At 40.1% G+C, this 19,910-nt stretch overlaps 1 protein-coding gene across 3 annotated transcripts; it reads right to left on the bottom strand.

Annotated features, from left to right (window-relative positions):
* Nucleotides 1-10,748: 10,748 nt before the first annotated feature.
* Nucleotides 10,749-18,222, bottom strand: znf365 (zinc finger protein 365). 3 transcript variants are annotated; one of them, XM_034135913.1, is made up of 7 exons: nucleotides 18,134-18,222; nucleotides 16,262-16,615; nucleotides 14,909-15,225; nucleotides 14,335-14,644; nucleotides 13,046-13,214; nucleotides 12,763-12,809; nucleotides 10,749-11,052 (listed from the first exon to the last, which is right to left on the bottom strand). In XM_034135913.1, the coding sequence occupies exons 2-7, from the start codon at nucleotides 16,603-16,605 to the stop codon at nucleotides 10,824-10,826; spliced, it is 1,416 nt and encodes a 471-aa protein (XP_033991804.1). In that variant the 5' UTR covers nucleotides 16,606-16,615; nucleotides 18,134-18,222; the 3' UTR covers nucleotides 10,749-10,823. The 3 variants fall into 3 exon arrangements, with proteins under 3 accessions (XP_033991804.1, XP_033991805.1, XP_033991806.1); XM_034135914.1 differs by having other exon boundaries at nucleotides 18,098-18,169; XM_034135915.1 differs by lacking the exon at nucleotides 10,749-11,052 and having other exon boundaries at nucleotides 12,997-13,214.
* Nucleotides 18,223-19,910: the final 1,688 nt, after the last annotated feature.

The following is a 19,910-nucleotide window of genomic DNA, read 5'->3' as shown; positions in this document are numbered from 1 at the left end:
GTTTGGGCGACAGGGCACGCTTCGTCGTCTGACTAACGAAAAGGGCCGATTTCAGCCTGGTGTGACAGGGCCTTAAAGTCTGAAAAAACGTATATTTTGTTGTAAGTGAAAAGGAATTTAGAAGGAATTTGGAAAGATTATCCTGGCAAGACTTCCTCTTATGTTATTAACAGAGGTAAAAAAAAAACTAGATCAGACTTTGTTAACCAGTAACTGGATAACCAGAAAGAACAATTGTCAATTTCTTCTCAGGGTTTCGTAAAACTAATGAACAATTAGTCACAAAAACAATGAATGCTGAAGTTTTACTGACTGCAGACATCAGAAAATGATGTTATTTAGATACCAAAAAGACACTCACATGTGTCTCCATCTTCTACCTCATACAGTAGTGTTATTTCTCCTGATAACCACAGCTTGTGTTTGTAGGACTGCAGGCCATTGTCCCCCCTGACACTTGAGTGGATCCAAATGTGTTTAGTGACAGGGCCTCGGTCCGCAGGGTATTGACAGGAAACTGGATCCGGAGGCCCAAGAGTCCCACAGGGCGGCTTCACATGCAACACTAACTTTATGTTTAAACCCTGGTTTAACTTTGGAAGTGGAGTTCACCCCAGAAACCAATCCCTAAAGTGTATAGGGCCATTTCCACTGCAGGGCCTTGCACGGCTTAGTACGGTATAGTTAGGCCTTGGTAGGCCAGGCTCACTTCATGCTGCGTTTCCATTAGAGTTTAGGAACTGGGGTAGTTACTATAGTAACGCAGTGTAGGCGGAGCCGTGACGTCATCTTCAATGCGAAACACAAAACCAACATCAGCCGTTAGCTGTTAGCACTCAGAGCTCACAGCTCCTCATATCTGTTCAGAAACTAGACAAAAGTGAAACAAGTGACGCTGACACAGAGCTACGTGATGGTTCCAGAAAACATGCATTTTTCTTTTGCTTTAGCTGAGATTGTCCCACGTCAGAGCGTGTGGACGCAGAGCGTGGTGTGACGTCAAAGCGTTATCGTGTTTACTCTCTCCAGGAAGAATCACCAGCATCCTGCAGTATTTATTGACACGCTGTAATGCAGTCAGGAACCGTAACGTAACAATAACCTCACATTCTGCCTCACGCTCACATCACAGCTGCTTTTACAAACACGCTGAAACTAGGTCATAAAAGGAAACAATAAACAAATAAAAACATTATATAAATATATGAATTGATATAATGAAAACAGCCTCAGAAAAAAATACAAGAGCCCACGGGAAAATTATTAATTATCTGGTTTTTATACTTAGATAGTTATGTTTTTGAGTACAATTAACATTTTCGTTTTATTATCTTAACTACCAGCAACATTTATATGCAGAAATGATGGTCAGAGTATCACAAATATACAATAAAAGCAAAGAAAACTAGGTCATCTTTATTTTTAACCACCAGGAAACTAAAGTGTTAATTTACGTTTCAGATACACTGACTGTTGGCTGAATTAAGCATAAAAATACATGATAAATATGAACATTTACTCGTAAAGATTGAGAAGAATATGCACCATTTGCTGGATAAGTTGACTTAAAACTTGACAAATACTTGTTTCTTAAGAATTTGATATTCACTGAAGATGAGGCGATGATGTTCCTCGACAAACACCCTGCCCTCTTTACTTTTCCAAATATTTGTTCGAGAAAATGTGTGATTTTAATAGAGAATTTCACTTTTTCCTCCCAAATGTATAAATTCATAATCTCAGAGAAAATGAAAGGTATTTTTTTGGTAAGTAAGTGAGTGTTTTCTTGGAATTTAAGACGCTGATTTCCATAATCACCTTCTTAAAGATTACTTGAAACTCATGAACACAAGGATCTTGGAAAAAGCATTTAGAATCTCAGGAAATATGATAATCCAAAGAACACTTGAAGGCATCCTTGCATCGCCAAATTACATTTGACTGTATTGAAACTCCTTCCATACACAGATGCTTATTTTTGAAGATGCATATTATGATGGAAATGGTTTTTCTCACATAATTTCAACAGGGCATTATTTCGTGTGAGATTTGTTTCTCTAAGTAAATATTGTTTTTCATTTTATGTGTTTGGGAAGTGGTTCTCAGGCCGAGTTCTGGGGAAACAGATGCTCCATGTAGACAGAGAGAAGCTGTCAGTGAAGAGGAATAAAAAAGATCCACTTCAACATATTTCTGTTTTCCCCTGAGCCCCCAGAGAGAGCAACTGTGTGTTAATCACTTCCTTATGTTTTCTCACACACACACACACACACACACACACACACACACACACACACACACACACACACACACACACACACACAAAGACACACACAGACAGACAGACAGACAGGCAGACAGACAAAGAGACAGACACACACACACACGGACGGACGGACGGACGGACGAACAGACAGACAGACACACACACACACACACAAAGACACACACACACACACACACACACACACACACACACACACACACACACACACACACAGACACACACACACACACACAGAGAGAGAGAGAGACACACACACACGCACACGCACACGCACACGCACACACACACACACAATATATAAGGATACAATATGTGGTAAATAAAGAAAAAGCAACCAATACATTTCAGGACGACTTCAAATATTTTAGTTTGTTGATATTTCTTACTAAACAGGTTTTTATGATATAAAATAAATAAATAAATACTTTTACTTTTCATACTTTGAACTCAGGATTTTACTTGCAATGGACTAATCCTAGACTCTGGTATTACTACTTTACTAAAGTAATACTATCAGTAATCTCACTGGTAAGGGGTCAACATAATTCCCAAAAAAATCACAACAAATGGAAATACAGAAAACTACCAGTTGGAGTTAAAGCCTCCATGTGTAGGATTAGAAGATATGAGTTCATAAAGGGCATTCTGGGAATTGTAGTAACTCAACCACTGAAAAAGAAGAAGCAGAAGAAGCATCCCCCCCGACGTCCTGTACTAGGAGAGTGACCTCTAGTGGCCATTTGTGATTACTGCAACACAACCATTAATTACAGAGATTTTTCTTCTCTCATTTAAATTCAAGATGAGGCAAAAAAAAGCCAATCCCAATTTTTTAAAGAGATTTAAAAAAATGTAATAAATTAAATATCAGTCATGCACATATTTTATTAAATATTCATAACTCAGTTCACTGCAACAAAATAATAAAGGACATTGAAAAATAAATAAATGATATATAAATAATCACATATAACAAATTAAACTTATACAGAGATTATTTAGTTTTCTCTCTTCAAAGTAATTAGGAGCCAGTGCAATGTTAATGTGTAATGTAACATTATTTTAGTGATAACTTGGCAATAAAAACAGCAGTAATATTCTTGGTGTCATGTTCTTTAATCTTCGATGGATTTCACAGACCGACAAGTTTCAACATAAAAAGTTTTCCAGTTCTTCACAGTATTGCATTTTGCACAGTGTTATACAGACGACAGAGTTTCTCAGTGAAGGCACAAAACTAGAGATCACTTCTGCAAAACGAAATCCCTACGGACAAACATGATGAACTCGAGGATATTCAAACGTGGCGCGGAAACATTTTTTTACACAACATAAAAACTAACTTTAATCTCTACCGACTCACGGCCAGAAAGGTAGTAATGTCATCATCAAACTGCAGGTATAACACTTGTTCGGTTATGTTTTCTCCCACGTCTCCAGCTGCTTCCTCAGAGCTCGATTCCCTCCAATCGCTGAGCAGGAACACGATGATTGTCCACTTTACGACTCTCCCTTCCTATTAAAATCCAACAGCTCCACGCTAAGTGCTCTTTGTAGGTTTAGTGCAACTTCCCTTCAAATACTGTACCATTAAAATAGACCTCGCTCTGCTACAAAAGTACACATAGTAGTACAAGATAACAGTATAAGTACTTTGCTTTTTTTGCTACATAAGAAGCATGCTTTCACAGTAACACAACAGCTACATATGTAGTAGTAGTAGTAGTAGTAGTAGTAGTAGTAGTAGTAGTAGTAGTAGGGCTTCCTCATGCATCTTCAACCATATTACCTATAACCGAGTGACAGAAATCACACACTCCTCCACACACACACACACATCACACACACTAGAGTTATGCTGCTGTCTGCAGAGAAACCCATAGCATCTGAAGTCAGGGGGAAGTGCATGCTGCGAAGTTCACTGAAACCAACAGTTGTCTTTCTGCAGCAAACATCAAAAGAGAAACATGTTTAAATCAGTAACATAGTTTCCTGAATTTCAGTGCACGATGAAAGACACCTGGGGAAGGCCAATTTCTAATAAGGAGTATTAGGGATATTGAAGGTTAAAAAATTATGACGGAGCGTATAGAGCAGGGCTATTCAATTGGCGGCCCGCGGGACAAATCCGGCCCCGGGTGATATTTACTGGCCCTTTGAGTATAATGTTAAAAAGTTATCTACTTTTTTTTGTTTTAAAGATTTTATTTGGGCCAGAGTGCCTTTATTCCAGAGAGGGTGTTACATTGAGAGATAGAGGGAAAGACATTGCCTGAAAACTTCTGCGGGCTCGGGTTTCGAACCCACCTACTAGCTACTGTAGTGACAAACTGTCATTGATTGCATCTCTGCGTGAATGATTAGATCATTTCACCTAAATGAAATCAAATGAAATGATGTTGATGGTTAAATTAGCTTCACATGTAGGCCTACTGAGTTCTGAGCCATTTAGATCTCTAAAGGCCTTGGGGCTATGTTGTTTGATTTAATTAAACACAATATATGCACTCCACTATGCTGTTGTAGTATTTACTGTATCTGAAGCTCTTAATATGATTGCTCATATTTCAAGCCATCTTTTTCCCGGCCCCTTGCTTTGGATCATTTTCATCAACCGGCCCCATTCCAAACTAATTGAATAGCCCTGGTCTAGAGTATGGTAAGATTCAGAGAAAAAAAAAACGTTTCAAGATTTCTTTTTTTTTTAACGATTGAAAACCCACACATTTTGTGGAAAGAAATCCAAGATTCTTTCGAGATCAGTCAGAAATTGACAAGAAAATTAAATGTTCCCCTTCGATTAAATTGGTAAATCTACAAGAAAGAAATGTGAATCATAAGAAAAAACTTCTCAAAGTCCTAAAATTACGAGGAATAGTTTAGAAATGTACAAAAGAAAAAAAATAATCATGTTTTTTCTCCGAAATTCCATCTTCTTTTAGTGCAAATTTAAAAGATTTTTTAATGTAAATTCACTTAATTAATTTATACAATTCTGAGTGTTTCTCTGAATATTACACCTCTCTCCCAACACCTTATTTTCAAATGTAATTTGTAACCTAATCCGTTTCCCTGCTGGTCTTTTTCCATGTAGTCACGGTGAATGACTAAAGTCCGATGACGACTCTTTCTTTGTCTATGTCAGGGTTTTTAAATGGACAGCAGCAGTAACACTTGGCCATCAGCAGTGCCTCAATTCACAAAGTGCGATGGATCTCTGCAATATTATTAGGGAGTTCGTCCAAATGTTTCCGGATAAGGTTAAAAGAAGCAGTACAGAGTAAATCTGGCCAAACTAACACTCACCCTCAGCTTTTTAAACTCTTGAAGCAAATAAAAAATGATGTTTTTTTTAAGTAGTTATCTAATAAATAATATATCGTACGACTTTTGGCTTAAAAAAAATTGCCAACCCTACAGAATTTGGAGAAAATGACAAATGACAGTCAGGTCTCTCTAAGATTTAATGACTTTTTATGACGTCATTACAGTCCATTATAAAAATATAAGAAATAATACAAATAAAAGCAGAGGGGGAAATATCTGTGGTACGAATACTGTGCCAGGTTAAAATACTTTAGGACTACTACTTCCACTTGACGACACATAATAGCTTTGTATACAAAATATCCATTAACGACGAAACCCAAACCAACGACAGCAAGGATACATTTGACACCGAATACCGTCTTTTACTTTTACATTCTTATCATTGGATGAGTGCAAAAGAAACCGAGAGAGGAATGACTCTATTGAACGAGAGATTACTGCAAATGTAACTGTAGGCGTTTTTCAGGGCACTGCAAGTCACTTTGGATGAAAGCGTTGATACGACGTCATTCATTTGTGATCGGAGAATCTCCACCCGTCTGTGTGTGAGCGAGCGCCTAAAGCTCGGCGTCTCTTCAGAGCTAAACATTCACTCAGGAGTACATTCGTTTGTGTGTGGCGCCTGCAGACCTGGGACAAATAAACCTGCATGTACACACTGCTTTTTGGATGGACAAATATGCATTAACAGCTCTGCGAAAAGTGACAAAAAACACTTTCCGGACACGAGTTAGTGGCATGCTGTACTTTGATAAAGCCTGATTTTGTTATATATGTTTGTTATTGTCAACAAATCCCATAAAAATACCAAAACCAATAGTTTCTCTCTGACCTCCATACATATCGTTTAGGATGAAAAAATGTTATTATAACCCAAAGTAGTTAAAACGAACTAGTCCTAAACCTTCCTAAATGTTCCCACACCACACCGCTCCTCCGCTCCCTTCACTGGCTTCCAGCAGGGGCGGACTGGCCATTGGGAATACCGGGAGTTTTCCCGGTCGGCCGGTCGAGTTCCCCGGGCTGATTTTTAGTCCCAGTCCGCCCCTGGCTTCCAGTAACTGCTAGAATCCACTTCAAGACACTGATACTTACGTACCATGCTGTGAATGGATCTGGCCCTTCCTACATCCAGGACATGGTTAAACCATACACCCCAGCACGTGCACTCTGCTCTGCATCAGCCAAACGGCTCGCTGCACCCGCACTGCGAGGGGGACCCAAGTTCCCATCAGCAAAAACACGTGGGTTTGCTATCCTGGCTCCAAAATGGTGGAATGAGCTCCCCATTGACATCAGGACAGCAGAAAGCTTACACATCTTCCGGCGCAGACTGAAAACTCATCTCTTTCGACTCCACTTCGAGCGATACAACTAACAAAGCACTTATATACTAACAAAGGACTGGCTTATCTAAAGCTAGTTGAGTAGCACTTGAAATGTTTTGGCTCTATGAAACCTGATGTACTTATATGATTCTGTTTTCTTCTAGTTTGTATCTTCTTGGTCGAATGCACTTATTGTAAGTCGCTTTGGATAAAAGCGTCAGCTAAATGTAATGTAATGTAATGCATTTCACTTCTCGATCATTTTGATTAAAAAACACTTATTCTAGGTATTTTATGATCATTTGAACTAGTATTGTTGATTGCAGTCCAATTTCTTTTGACCATTTAAAGCATTTTATATTTCGGATTTGAACAATGTTGTATAATTAAGGGACTACTTTCAGCAGCGGATTAATCCAGAATTGGAGCTGTGGTGAGTATTTGTGGCAGGTGTATAAGTCTAGATCCGATAAAAATGGATGGGTGCGATTAGCTACACAGGACCAGAAAATATAAATATCACAATAAAGTATTTTACAAGCCGACATATTCAACTTCTCTCTCTTTGTACAATAATCAGAATTGGTCGTGATGTAGCGAACACCACCCATCCTGCCATTTGAGTTAAATGTTTATTGATCCCAGGTCTGCTGTGGATGTGTCGTCGTAGAGTTTGAACCAGAGGAGGTGACGCTCCATCATCTCGTTTCCATTCAATAACTATAATTAAATCAGGAGATGAATACAAAAGCACGTTTTTACCTGAAGTTTTCTAACATACGGGAGGAGAGGATTCAGAATGTAAGTATCACTGACGACTGAGATCATTATATTGTACTGAATATGAGATTTTGTTGTGCTGACAAATGAGACGAGAAGCTGACTCTTACATCCCGCTGAAAAAGCACCCGGTGTAAAACCTGACAGTATTTCAGTTTAATAATCTATGGAAAAGTAAGTAAGTAATAAGCAATAGAACATCTGCAAAGTTACTAATATGTGCTCGTTATGTTGCCTTGCAGGAATATCTCTTATTGCATTATGTTCTTAGACCCTGTAACGTAGCCTGAAGCCAAGCAGCTTTCATAAAAGAGTAATTTATTTGGTACCACTTTACAATAAGACTACCCTTATAAAGGAGTCATAAAGGGTTCGTAATTAGGTTATTAATTAGGTTGTAAACACTTTATTAATCATTAATTATAAACCAGTTCTAACATAGTTTTCATACATCAACACAGGCTCACTATTTGGCAAGATGACTAAGCCTTATATTGGCTACTTAGCGAGAATCAACTCAGTGAGCAACAGATACCAAGGATGCTGGCTGATGAAGAAGACGAAGTAAGCTAGGTAGCCAATATAAGGCTTAGCAGTGCAGATAAATGTGGGCTCACTATTTGGCAAGCAACCGGTCACAGTTGCCCTGTTTATCTCATGTCTTATAAAAGCTTATTAATGAGGTATAAAGTGTTCACAACCTAATTAATAAATGAATTTCAAACTATTCATAAACCCTTTATAAGGGCAGTCTTATTGTAAAGTGGTACCCAATGTTATTATGTTACATCAGAAACCCTAGTCTCCTACAATCTTGAGAGTGTGTGTGTGTGTGTTTGTGAGTGTGTGTGTTTGAGTGTGTTTGTGTGTGTGTGTGTGTGTGAGTTTGTGTGTTTGTGAGTGTGTGTGTTTGAGTGTGTGTGTGTGTGTGAGTGTGTTTGTGTGTGTGTGTGTGTGTATGTTTGTGTGTATGTTTGTGTGTGTGTTTGTGTGTGTGTTTGTGTGAGTGTGTGTGTTTGTGTCTGTGTGAGTGTGTGTGTTTGAGTGTGTGAGTGTGTTTGTGTTTGTGAGTGTGAGTGTGTGTGTGTGTGTGTATGTTTGTGTTTGTGTGTGTGTGTGTGTGTGTGTGAGTGTGTGTTTGTGTGTTTGTGTGAGTGTGTGTGTTTGTGAGTGTGTGTGTTCTTCAGTATGCTTTGTCTGATTCTTCATCAGCCAGCATCCTTGGTATCTGTTGCTCACTGAGTTGATTCCCCCCCTCTTCCATCTTGATGTTTCTTGGCATCTCTTTATGACCATTTATTTATGAGTTACTACCATTTCTAATAAGGCTTAGCAGTACAGATACATGTGGGCTCACTATTTGGCAAGCAACCGGTCACAGTTGCCCTGAGAGATTGATCTAATACACACATGTATGTCAAATGATCTGTGAAGTTAAGTACAAGAAAATCAGATTTTCAGATCAGATTGAAAACATTTGAATATACATATTGTACCTTATTTTTAAACTTTTTATTTTTCTATTCTTATACCAATAACTGTAACGCCATTTAGTTTTTGATGCAGCTTCCCAAGAACAATAACCTTATGATTTACATATTATCAATGTTTTTAAAGATCATTTCTCTGTCGATCAACAAATCTAGTATAATCTTTGAAGGTAAGTCGTGCACATTTTTTCTGAATTTGCCATTATTTCAAGTCAACATAGGACTTACAAGAGAGCTACTTTATTTTGTGTTTCTGCTGTCCTTCTTAAACATTTTTAAATGCCGTTTCAAAGCTTTGTTTATGCCAGGTTTGAGATTATTCTATCTTAAATTAAAAGTGAATGAAGCATAAATGATTGTCTGCACTCCAGAAGCTGATTGAGAGCATGAGTCCAGATGTTATTAGATTATAAATAACGGATTGTTTTGAATCAAGAATCCCACTGAAGTAAAAATCAGCTTGATGTGAATTTGATGTACTTTTCCATAGGTTACCACACTGGAATAGAGTCGTTGTTAAATAAAGTTTTACCGCCCCCCCCCCCCCGTGTTCCTCTATAACAGCGGTTCCCAACGCATTGCAAGTGGGCCGCCAAATAATTTGCAAAACATTATGATTTGTGTGGAAACATTTCATTATTAAGATTTTGTTATATTAGAACCTCCTTTCCTTTCTCTTTCTCGATCCTCCTTAGCAACGGTCATTACAGTCCTTGACAGCTGTCTGTTCTACTGGATTTACAACGTGTCACATGTTCTGAATTGACCAATCAGAACTTTATTTAGCCTCCCTGAGTGGTGCAGGGATGACGTATTTACCCGGAAGTAAGCTGCTGGTTCCCTCGACAAAAAAGCAACAGGATTTCTCCTTAGGATTTTGGAAAATAGCTCGAAATAAGGTCTGTGGAAAACGAGCCTGTTTGATAGATGCACGTTTTGTTCAGCCGGATAATATCCACGTCTACCCTACTTTTATAATTTTCTAATCATAAATCTAATGGCCAGAAGCAAAATGTTAACGTTATGCTATAAACGAACTACAGACGAGTACAGCAGCACAACTTCAACGTCACGCCAACTTAAGATCCATATTCAAAAATACAGATTCAAAATTGTACGAGTTGAAGCGTTTGTTTGAACAGTTTGCAGGAGGCAGGTACTTGCTTTCAAGCAGAACAGGGCAAACAAACTTAGCGGAGTGTTTACGTGTTCGGCGTAATGACGTACAACGGCCTCCACAACTTCTGTAGTCCTATTCAGCCACTTGGTAACAACCATCGTTTTTCAGACACGCAAACTCTTCAGAAATCACCAGTGGGGTCACTGCTGATGTATTTAATGTCGTAGAACAAAACGTGATCAGTCTCTTCAATGTGTCTCAACCACAGACCTTATTTCCAGCTATTTTCCAAAATCCTATGGAGAAATCCCATTGGCTCTGAGACGCGGGAACAGGAAGTGGTAAAATGCTAACTCACTTCCTGGTTTTAGGACTCGTTCCCGCACCACTCTATTGTTTATGGTTGAATGTGGGCCGCGAAAACCTTTTTTTTAGATTCTGAAGTGGGCCCCGAGTTGAAAAAGGTTGGGAACCGCTGCTCTACAGTTCTACGCCTCGTACCCGGCCGAGCGGCGCCGCTGGTGGTTCCAGATGTCGTCTCGGTGCTCGGGTCGGCAGAAGAGCCGGGACGACTGAGCCAGACGCTCCCGGTGCTCCCGCTCCGCCCCCCCCCCCGCTCGGGAGAACAGAGGACGGCCCCCAAACTGCGAGGAGGACGAGTGGGAGTGGGTCCTGTGGTCGTGGAGACCGGAGGACGACAGCTGACCCCCCGCTGACCTGCAAATGTCAGATTTATTTCAATTAACATTAGGGTATCTGCACATTTCTTAAGTACAAATTTAATGACTTTTAAGACCTTCTTAAGACCCCTCTAACAGGGAAAAATAATACCAATACAAAAAAATCGATGAACTAGAAAACAGTATAAACCGTTACTGAGTTTTATTACATTTGAATAACGGGACATATTCAGTGCCAACCCCACATGACTGCCTTCACATTAACAAACAAATTCATTCATTCTGCCCAAGATAAAATGTAATACCTCCCCTCCTAAAATTCCAGACCTTTTTAGACCTTGAATATCAAAAAGTAAATGTAAGACTTTTAAGACTTTTTAAGGATCCGCTGGGACCCTGAAGATACTTCTGATAATAACCTATAGAGTGGTGCAGGAATGAGTGATAAAACCCGGAAATGAGTCAGCATTTTAGCACATTTTGTTCTTTAATCTTGAAGTCAATGTTTTTTAATGTGTTTTGGTTGTCTGCCGCCTTTAGCTTAGCGGTGGTGACGTGAAGTCATGTGACCGAGCTGTAGTTCCTTTATAGCCCAACATTAGCCGCCTTTAGCTTAGCGGTGGTGACGTGAAGTCATGTGACCGAGCTGTAGTTCCTTTATAGCCCAACATTAGCCGCCTTTAGCTTAGCGGTGGTGACGTGAAGTCATGTGACCGAGCTGTAGTTCCTTTATAGCCCAACATTAGCCGCCTTTAGCTTAGCGGAGGTGACGTGAAATCATGTGACCGAGCTGTAGTTCCTTTATAGCCCAACATTAGCCGCCTTTAGCTTAGCGGTGGTGACGTGAAGTCATGTGACCGTGCTGTAGTTCCTTTATAGCCCAACATTAGCCGCCTTTAGCTTAGCGGTGGTGACGTGAAGTCATGTGACTGAGCTGTAGTTCCTTTATAGCCTAATATTAGCCACCTTTAGCTTAGCGGTGGTGATGTGAAGTCATGTGACCGAGCTGTAGTTCCTTTATAGCCCAACATTAGCCGCCTTTAGCTTAGCGGAGGTGACGTGAAATCATGTGACCGAGCTGTAGTTCCTTTATAGCCCAACATTAGCCTCCTTTAGCTTAGCGGAGGTGACGTGAAGTCATGTGACCGTGCTGTAGTTCCTTTATAGCCCAACATTAGCCTCCTTTAGCTTAGCGGTGGTGACGTGAAGTCATGTGACCGTGCTGTAGTTCCTTTATAGCCCAACATTAGCGGCCTTTAGCTTAGCGGTGGTGACGTGAAGTCATGTGACCGTGCTGTAGTTCCTTTATAGCCTAATATTAGCCACCTTTAGCTTAGCGGTGTGACGTGAAGTCATGTGACCGCGCTGTAGTTCCTTTATAGCCTAACATTAGCCTCCTTTAGCTTGGCGGTGGTGACGTGAAGTCATGTGACCGAGCTGTAGTTCCTTTATAGCCCAACATTAGCTTAGCGGTGGTGATGTGAAGTCATGTGACCGAGCTGTAGTTCCTTTATAGCCCAACATTAGCCACCTTTAGCTTAGCGGTGGTGACGTGAAGTCATGTGACCGAGCTGTAGTTCCTTTATAGCCCAACATTAGCTGCCTTTAGCTTAGCGGTGGTGACGTGAAGTCATGTGACCGAGCTGTAGTTCCTTTATAGCCCAACATTAGCTTTTTACTTCTGGATATTTTAAACTCATTCAGTTTGAGTTTGAGCAATGAACAGCATCAGTGTGGAGTTCCTCACCTGCTTTTAGTGATCCTGTGAGGTGTGTGTTCACTGGGCTGCTGGTACTGATGAGGACACAGAAAAAGGTCAAAGGTTAGTTACAGATACAAGACAAACTAAATACAAACAGAAAATACGCCGTTACATTTAGGATTAACACAAAATAAAGATACAGTGTCATTATTTTAAAATGAATAACGGTTTTATTATTATCGGGACAATTTGATAATTTGTATCAAAAGTGCTTATTACCCAGAAAAGGACCCTATGAAGTATTTATTTCTCCTCCGCCCTGCTGTACCTTGAAGTGGCTGCACTGCTGCGGGCTGTTCTCCTGGTAATACTCCACCAGCCTCTCGGCCAGAGCGATGCGTCTCAGCAGATTCTCGATGAAGTGCTGGATCCGGACTTTACCGCACGTCTCCTGTCGAGCCGCCGCTTCCAGGAACTTCTGGATCGTTATCACCTCCCTGGAAAACAGAAATGATATCCAAATACAGCACTGGGTCAGTGAGCAGTTCATGTGGAGCACAAGAGAAAAATAAAGTGTACTGCACACATGGAAATCAGAAATCTAATGAAATACTAGTAATATCAATAATGTCTTTAATACACTAGTATATATTGTAAAGTAAATATTTTCACACAGTTGTTGTTATGGATTGTAGAAAAATAGCACATTTTACGTTGACTTATCCAAGTTTTTATAATCGTTATGCTTTGACGTTTGTATTTTGTTTTTGTCTTTGCACAGTACAGCCCTTTGAGGCATTTCTTGTGATTTGGGGGCTATAATAAATGTTGATTTGATTTGGGAAACAGTATTTCGATCTCTCTGTCTGTACACACAAACTGAAAGATTGACAATAAAGTTGACTTTGACACTGTTGCTGTGCGTATGACATTTAAAGGTGGGGTATGTAATTTATTTCAGAAACACTTGTTATATTCCATGTAATGCTCTTAACATCCCGATAGCAATCAATATATTAAATGCTTTGACAATAAATACATTAAAAAAATTCATCCGTGGAAGCCGTGGCGCTGTAAAAAGCACGACCAATCATCTGAGCCGGCCCGGCTAAAATAATTGGATGGCCTACCTGCCTGTCAGCCTTCCATCTGTGCACAAACTTATCTGGTGCGCTCATTGGTCATGTGTGCGGTCGTGTGTGTTGGAGGAGGGGCTCTGTAAGGAAGTCTGAAGGAAGTGGCAGATTTTTTCCGGTTGTGTATTTTCAAATTCTAGCGCACTCGAGCTGGTTTCTCCAAAATTACATACCCCACCTTTAAGACTTTCACTTGAATATGCGTATATCCCAAAATTGAAGTCGTTTATAATTTTGCCAGCTTTTAATGATTTTTAATAGTTTCTTTTATTTTGCATATTGACTGGCTAATGTGCCATTTCATATGTGTTTTACAGCTGTATTCGTCTGCCTGTATTGTCTGTGTTTTATCGGTTGTAACTTTGTTCATGCTGCCCTTCTTGGCCAGGTCGCTCTTGGAAAATACATTTGAATCTCAATGAGTCTTTACCTGGTTAAATAAAGGATATATATATGCAGTAGTATATCTGATCACGTTTACCTCTCCTGTCGCTCCAGTTCGTTCTCCGAGGCGTTCAGTTGCTCCCTCAGCGCTGCGATCACCATGACGGCCACGTCCACCTGTCGGCTCAGCGACCGCTCTCTGTCGGCCACCTCCTGCCTCTCCTGGGCGAGGTGCTGCGAGTGGGCGCGCTCACACAGGAGCTGCGTGTCCGTCTGAGCCAGCTCCGTGCTCACCTTGGCGAGGCGACGCTGCATCGTGCTGTCGGCGGCGCGAAGGAGACTCGCCAGGCGACGACGCACCGCTGCTGAGGCTGCTGCCGTCTGCAGACCGGAGTACTGGTTCTGATCTGGAGAGGAGACAGGAGAGGAGAGAGGAGACAGGAGAGAGGAGAGAGGAGAGGAGACAGGAGAGGAGAGAGGAGAGGAGACAGGAGAGGAGACAGAAGGATTCATATATGTGTTTCCGCACCAGAAATTGTATATAAATGTAAAAATCATACCAGAAATATGTCATTCTTTAAATTTAAGGGAATATAAAAGATGTTATTCCCTTAAATCCTTGGATCAATAAACAAAACTTTGCTCCAAAAAGTAAAAAAAGCTGAACGCACCGACCAGCTCCAGGTCCAGGTCCAGGTTGGGGTAGGGCGGGGGGGCGAGGGGAGCAGGAGGGTGGAACAGCTGGTGGTTCAGGCGGTGGGGGGCAAGTGTCTGACTTTTAATGGACATTTTAACATCTCCGTCATTTCTACCTCCGTTTTTCTCTTCACCTTCGTCCTCATCATCATCTCCCACATCGTCGTCATCTGACCCAAACTCCTCTTCATCATCCTCCTCATCATCATCCTCCTCTTCCTCTTCAGCCTGCGTCCCAACCCCCACACTTTGGGTTCTCCTCCTCACAGAGCCGTAGGAGGGGAGGAATCCACTGTCAATACAATACAATACAAAGGGGCTTTATTGGCATGGCCACATTTTACACATAGTATTGCCAAAGCATTCTGCACAAGGCGTTATGTCAACAATACATGTGGCACAACAGCATAACACAAAACATACTGTATGTTCAGAGGTGTGAAGTACAAATACTTCGTTACTGTACTTAAGTACATTTTTCTGGTATCAGTACTTTACTCCACTACTTATTTTTCTGACGGCTTTTTAGTTTGACTTCTTACATTTTGAACCCAAATACCTGTACTTTCTACTTCTTACATTTTGAACACAAATACCTGTACTTTCTACTTCTTACATGTTGAACACAAATACCTGTACTTTCTACTTCTTACATGTTGAACACAAATACCTGTACTTTCTACTTCTTACATGTTGAACACAAATACCTGTACTTTCTACTTCTTACATTTTGAACTCAAATACCTGTACTTTCTACTTCTTACATGTTGAACACAAATACCTGTACTTTCTACTTCTTACATTTCCCAAACAGGCTGGTTCCTTTAGTTTGAATGTGTGTTTGGTGGCGTGATCATTATTATTTAGAGTCATTGCGTGCCTATTGATTTGAACACGATCCGTGTATCCATCATTTCCTGGTCTTCTCTAAAGAAGAGGGACCAATGAAAACGTTGTCATGTTGCCGTTGTTCAGCATGGAAACATTCATTAGCTAACAATGACATTATTGTTCTATTAATATAAAGGGAGGTCAGGTACTCTTTAAAACAGCTGCTAGTTATGGGTACTTTTTACTGAAGTACATTTCAAAGCCCTCTTTACTTTGACTTGAGTAAAGAAGTTTAGTCAGTACTTCTACTTTTACCAGAGTATTTTTAAACACGAGTATCTGTACTTCTACTTGAGTAAAGAAGTTTAGTCAGTACTTCTACTTTTACCAGAGTATTTTTAAACACGAGTATCTGTACTTCTACTTGAGTAAAGGATGTGTGTACTTTTGCCATCTCTGTGTATATGCCAACAACGTGCAAATACAAATATATATACCTGTCTCTGCTGTCGCTGAGGGAGCGAACGTGCGGGGGTCTCTGCTGCCCCCTGCGGGTCGGGAGGCTCATGTCGTGCCACGGGATCGCTGCCGTTAACGGGTCGGGGAGTTTCCCGGTGATGCTGAAGCCACCGCTGGTCACGTCCGGCGAGCAGTACGAGTGGCGGTACTCCAGGTGCGCTCTGAGCGAGGCCAGGCTGCGGAAACGCTCCTGCTCTCCACAGCGGGGGCAGCGGAACGGGAGGGAGGAGGGGGAGGAAGAGGAAGAGGAGGCGCCGCAGGCCTGGCCGTTCCTCTCCGAGAGGAAAGAACCAGAACCTCTGGAGCACAACTTCTGCTGCATCACTCTGCACCTGCAACACAGAGAGGAGGTTACTCAAGAGAGGGACTCAATCAGGGCTGGACTGGGACAGAAAATCTGCATTTTGGCCCACAACCATCAAACAAAAACACAGGAGGGGCTCCTGACCAGAGGAAAATGTTTGCCATCAGTGCAAACAAAACTACCAACAGCATACAAGTAGCTGAACGGCCGTCAGAACAAAAATGTAAATAATATTAAGTTGTGTCGGCCCAAAAGGCACGTCTGCCCACCGGGAAAGTTTGCTAGTCCAGCTCTGGACTCAATGGAACACAACTAAAAGAGGCGTGTCCTAATTGTCCAGTGGGGTCATTTGGTCACGTAATATTGGAGCTATTGAAATAATCCAAGAGTGTTCAATTAAAAATAAATATGGCGATATAAGAAAGAAATGGGAGTAAAATCCAATAAAAAGTGGGTGTGTCCCGGTAGTTGAGTATAGTCAGACAATTCTGCTTTATTTGGAGTTACTGGTTCTCATGACATGGAAACTACTGAAAAATATTAAACATTTAATTTAACTTGTTTGGCATAGTTTTTGCTTATACAAAAAAGTTAGAAGGCAGATACTGAAAGTAACATTGGTGTTGTGCAATTCAAAGGTAACATGTATTGATGGTCCCTAAGTGAAAGCCTGTGTTTACAAGAAAAAGTAATTCATTGAAACTGTTAATGTTGCTTCAAATAAGGGGCAGTTTTATCCCACTGGCCATTAGACTGCTAAACTCCTGGGATCTGTGAAGTGTCCTTTTAACGTTAAGTGTCCATCTGTTTGCATTTTACATATGTATTAATTACTACAATAACCAATATGTTATCCTTGTAGAGTATTTTTTATGTAACATTCTGTATTTAGCTCATCTTATTCTATTATATCTACTTCTCCTGCATTACCTGCACATAGGTGACTTGCAAGCAAAATCTTCTTGCACTGTTTTCATTGTTTTATGTTAATATATATCTATGTTGCATTGTTGAAGGAGACTGGCACTTAAGATATTCATTGCCATAACTACACTGTAGCTACTGTCTCGTGTTACAGTAGGCTGTGTCCCCTGTGATTGTTACACTATATAATATCATTAGATCAATAAAACTCATGCATTAGTAAAAAAAAAATAGCCTGTAGTAAAAAAAAAACATTACTATAAAAGATGCACATGTGACCAGAAGTGGCATTAATTAGTTGATAACATAATTCATTTAATTAAATCAATGTACCATCATGTAGCATTACATTGATTTGGAAATGTTCCCAGCATGGATGCAAGCAGGTGTTCTCCTCATCAAAAAAGGAAAATTGCCATTTTAATAAGACTAACAGGTGAATTCCTCTCACCTCCATCGTTAGCATCTTTAGCATCACTAGCTCTACCTGGGTGCTTTCACTGAGGCTAACGTTAGCATGCTAGCTAACAGAAAACCTTCTGTGAATCATTATGTAAACAGAAAACCGTGAACGCGTCGCTCTTACCGGTTTAACGGCAGGTTGTAAATGATAACGTCTCACCGTTAGTGTCTGCAGGTGTCATGTCGCAGATGGAGACCGACAGCATGATGTCATTCATTCACGAGACTCACGGTGGACCAGCCGTTAAGTTAGCATCACATCAACAATGACACAACTTCCGGTCAGCCCTTTCAGAGGAAAACATATGATATTTACTGTACGTGTAGGATGAGCACTTCCGGTTTGTTATTTGAGTTTTTGTATCTTTTTAATGAAAGAAAGTTAACTTTGAAATGAATATGCTTTATTCTGATAATATGAGTAACAGGGTTGAGTGGGTTTAGAGTGCCACACTCTTTTAAGACTGAAAAGATTGTAAAAATATGAAAAATAAAAGAGAGGACTTAGTTTTGGTCTACCCATGGCACTAGCACATGGCTTGCTGATGCCACTTCCACTGTGTCATTTGACTTACAGTTTTTTCACTTCCTCTGCCAATCTAAAAAGGTTTGGGTAACAGGGTTGAACGCATGTTGAGGGACACACCTTCTGTGCAAAATTACTGTTATTTAAAATATGTTTATGATTTAACAAATTGATTTTACCATTACAAGAGACATATATCAATAGAATAATACCAAAAAAAGTAAATAAAATCCTTATTTTAAATGTTATATTTGACATGCAAGTTGGTCACCAAGAAGTCAAACCAGAAGAAAATGCCATTTTAGGGGGTGTTCGAGAGCTATTTAAATAATATTTTGAAACCACTTTTTCGACAACTTTATATACACTTTGTCTCAAGACAAGTATGTTTAACACAACAAGTGCATGTTTTAGCTTTTTGGGCATGGATTATTAGATTTTTTATATGGGGGACATGAAATGTCCTCCAATTCTGGAATATAGGAACCCCTATACTGTTGGAGTGGTAAGCAGGCCTAAGTATCGTTAGGTGTTTGCATATTTTGCATTTCTTTGTAATGAAATTAAACACTTATCATTTAGAATTATCTTTCAGCAATTGCATAATTTTATTTATCTAAACATACATAAAGTTCTTAGTGGTACTGGTCTATATATATATAACACATTAGGGCAGGGGTGTCAAACTCAATTTCATCGTGGGCCACATTTGAATGATGGTTGCTCTCAAAGGGCCGGTGGTAACTTTAAGACTATATAAATATACATAGATAAATATATATAATATATATAAAATAATGTATTATTTTACAATATTTCCTCTGCATTGGATTATTATCGGATAGGGTAATAATTTCATAATTACCTATGTCTAAAAGCAGAAGTCTAGGGCAAATAATTGCAAGTCTCTCACAAAATGAGATGCATTGTGGGACATGTAGTTTATGGGCAACGTGATCCTGTAAAGCAGCACGTAACCTTATAATAAACGTAGTATACTCTTTGCAAGCTCTTGTGGGCCACATAAAATGAGTGGCCGGGCCGGATTTGGCCCCCGGGCCAAGAGTTTGACACCCCTGCATTAGGGCATAGCAAACTAGTTATAAAAGAAGGATACACATCCTCATATTCCTGCGTTCCACTTATGTCCCTATTGTGTTCTTAGCAGCAGAGATGGAGTCAAACAAATGGAGATGAAGTAAGTGGTCTGGAAAAGGGTTTTATTTTCATCGTGATCATGTACAGTGATGCACTGCATGTAATAACCATACAGAATAAACAGTGATTGTGCAAATTTATAAAAGCCTGTATTCACAAAGTTGTTTAAAAGCCACAATTTCAAAAACCAGAATGACGTGTATTTTCCCACGAGTTCAGGTAGCTGGCAGTTTGACAATAATTCAAATGTTAA

The sequence above is a fragment of the Trematomus bernacchii genome, unplaced genomic scaffold (genome assembly GCF_902827165.1).
Source record: "Trematomus bernacchii unplaced genomic scaffold, fTreBer1.1, whole genome shotgun sequence".
In the NCBI taxonomy this organism is placed as follows: domain Eukaryota; kingdom Metazoa; phylum Chordata; class Actinopteri; order Perciformes; family Nototheniidae; genus Trematomus; species Trematomus bernacchii.
Note: the sequence above shows the minus strand (reverse complement) of the source record. Positions and strands in the feature narration are given on the sequence as shown.

What these genes read in the sequence shown, in the direction of transcription:
- znf365 (XM_034135913.1), bottom strand. Translation starts at nt 16,605, where the DNA reads ATGCAGCAGAAGTTGTGCTCCAGAGGTTCTGGTTCTTTCCTCTCGGAG. An exon ending in CCTGGACCTGGAGCTGGTCG is followed by an intron (nt 14,645 to 14,908) that starts GTGCGTTCAGCT and finishes TCTCCTCTCCAG; the next exon opens with ATCAGAACCAGTACTCCGGT. An exon ending in GAACTGGAGCGACAGGAGAG is followed by an intron (nt 13,215 to 14,334) that starts GTAAACGTGATC and finishes TCTGTTTTCCAG; the next exon opens with GGAGGTGATAACGATCCAGA.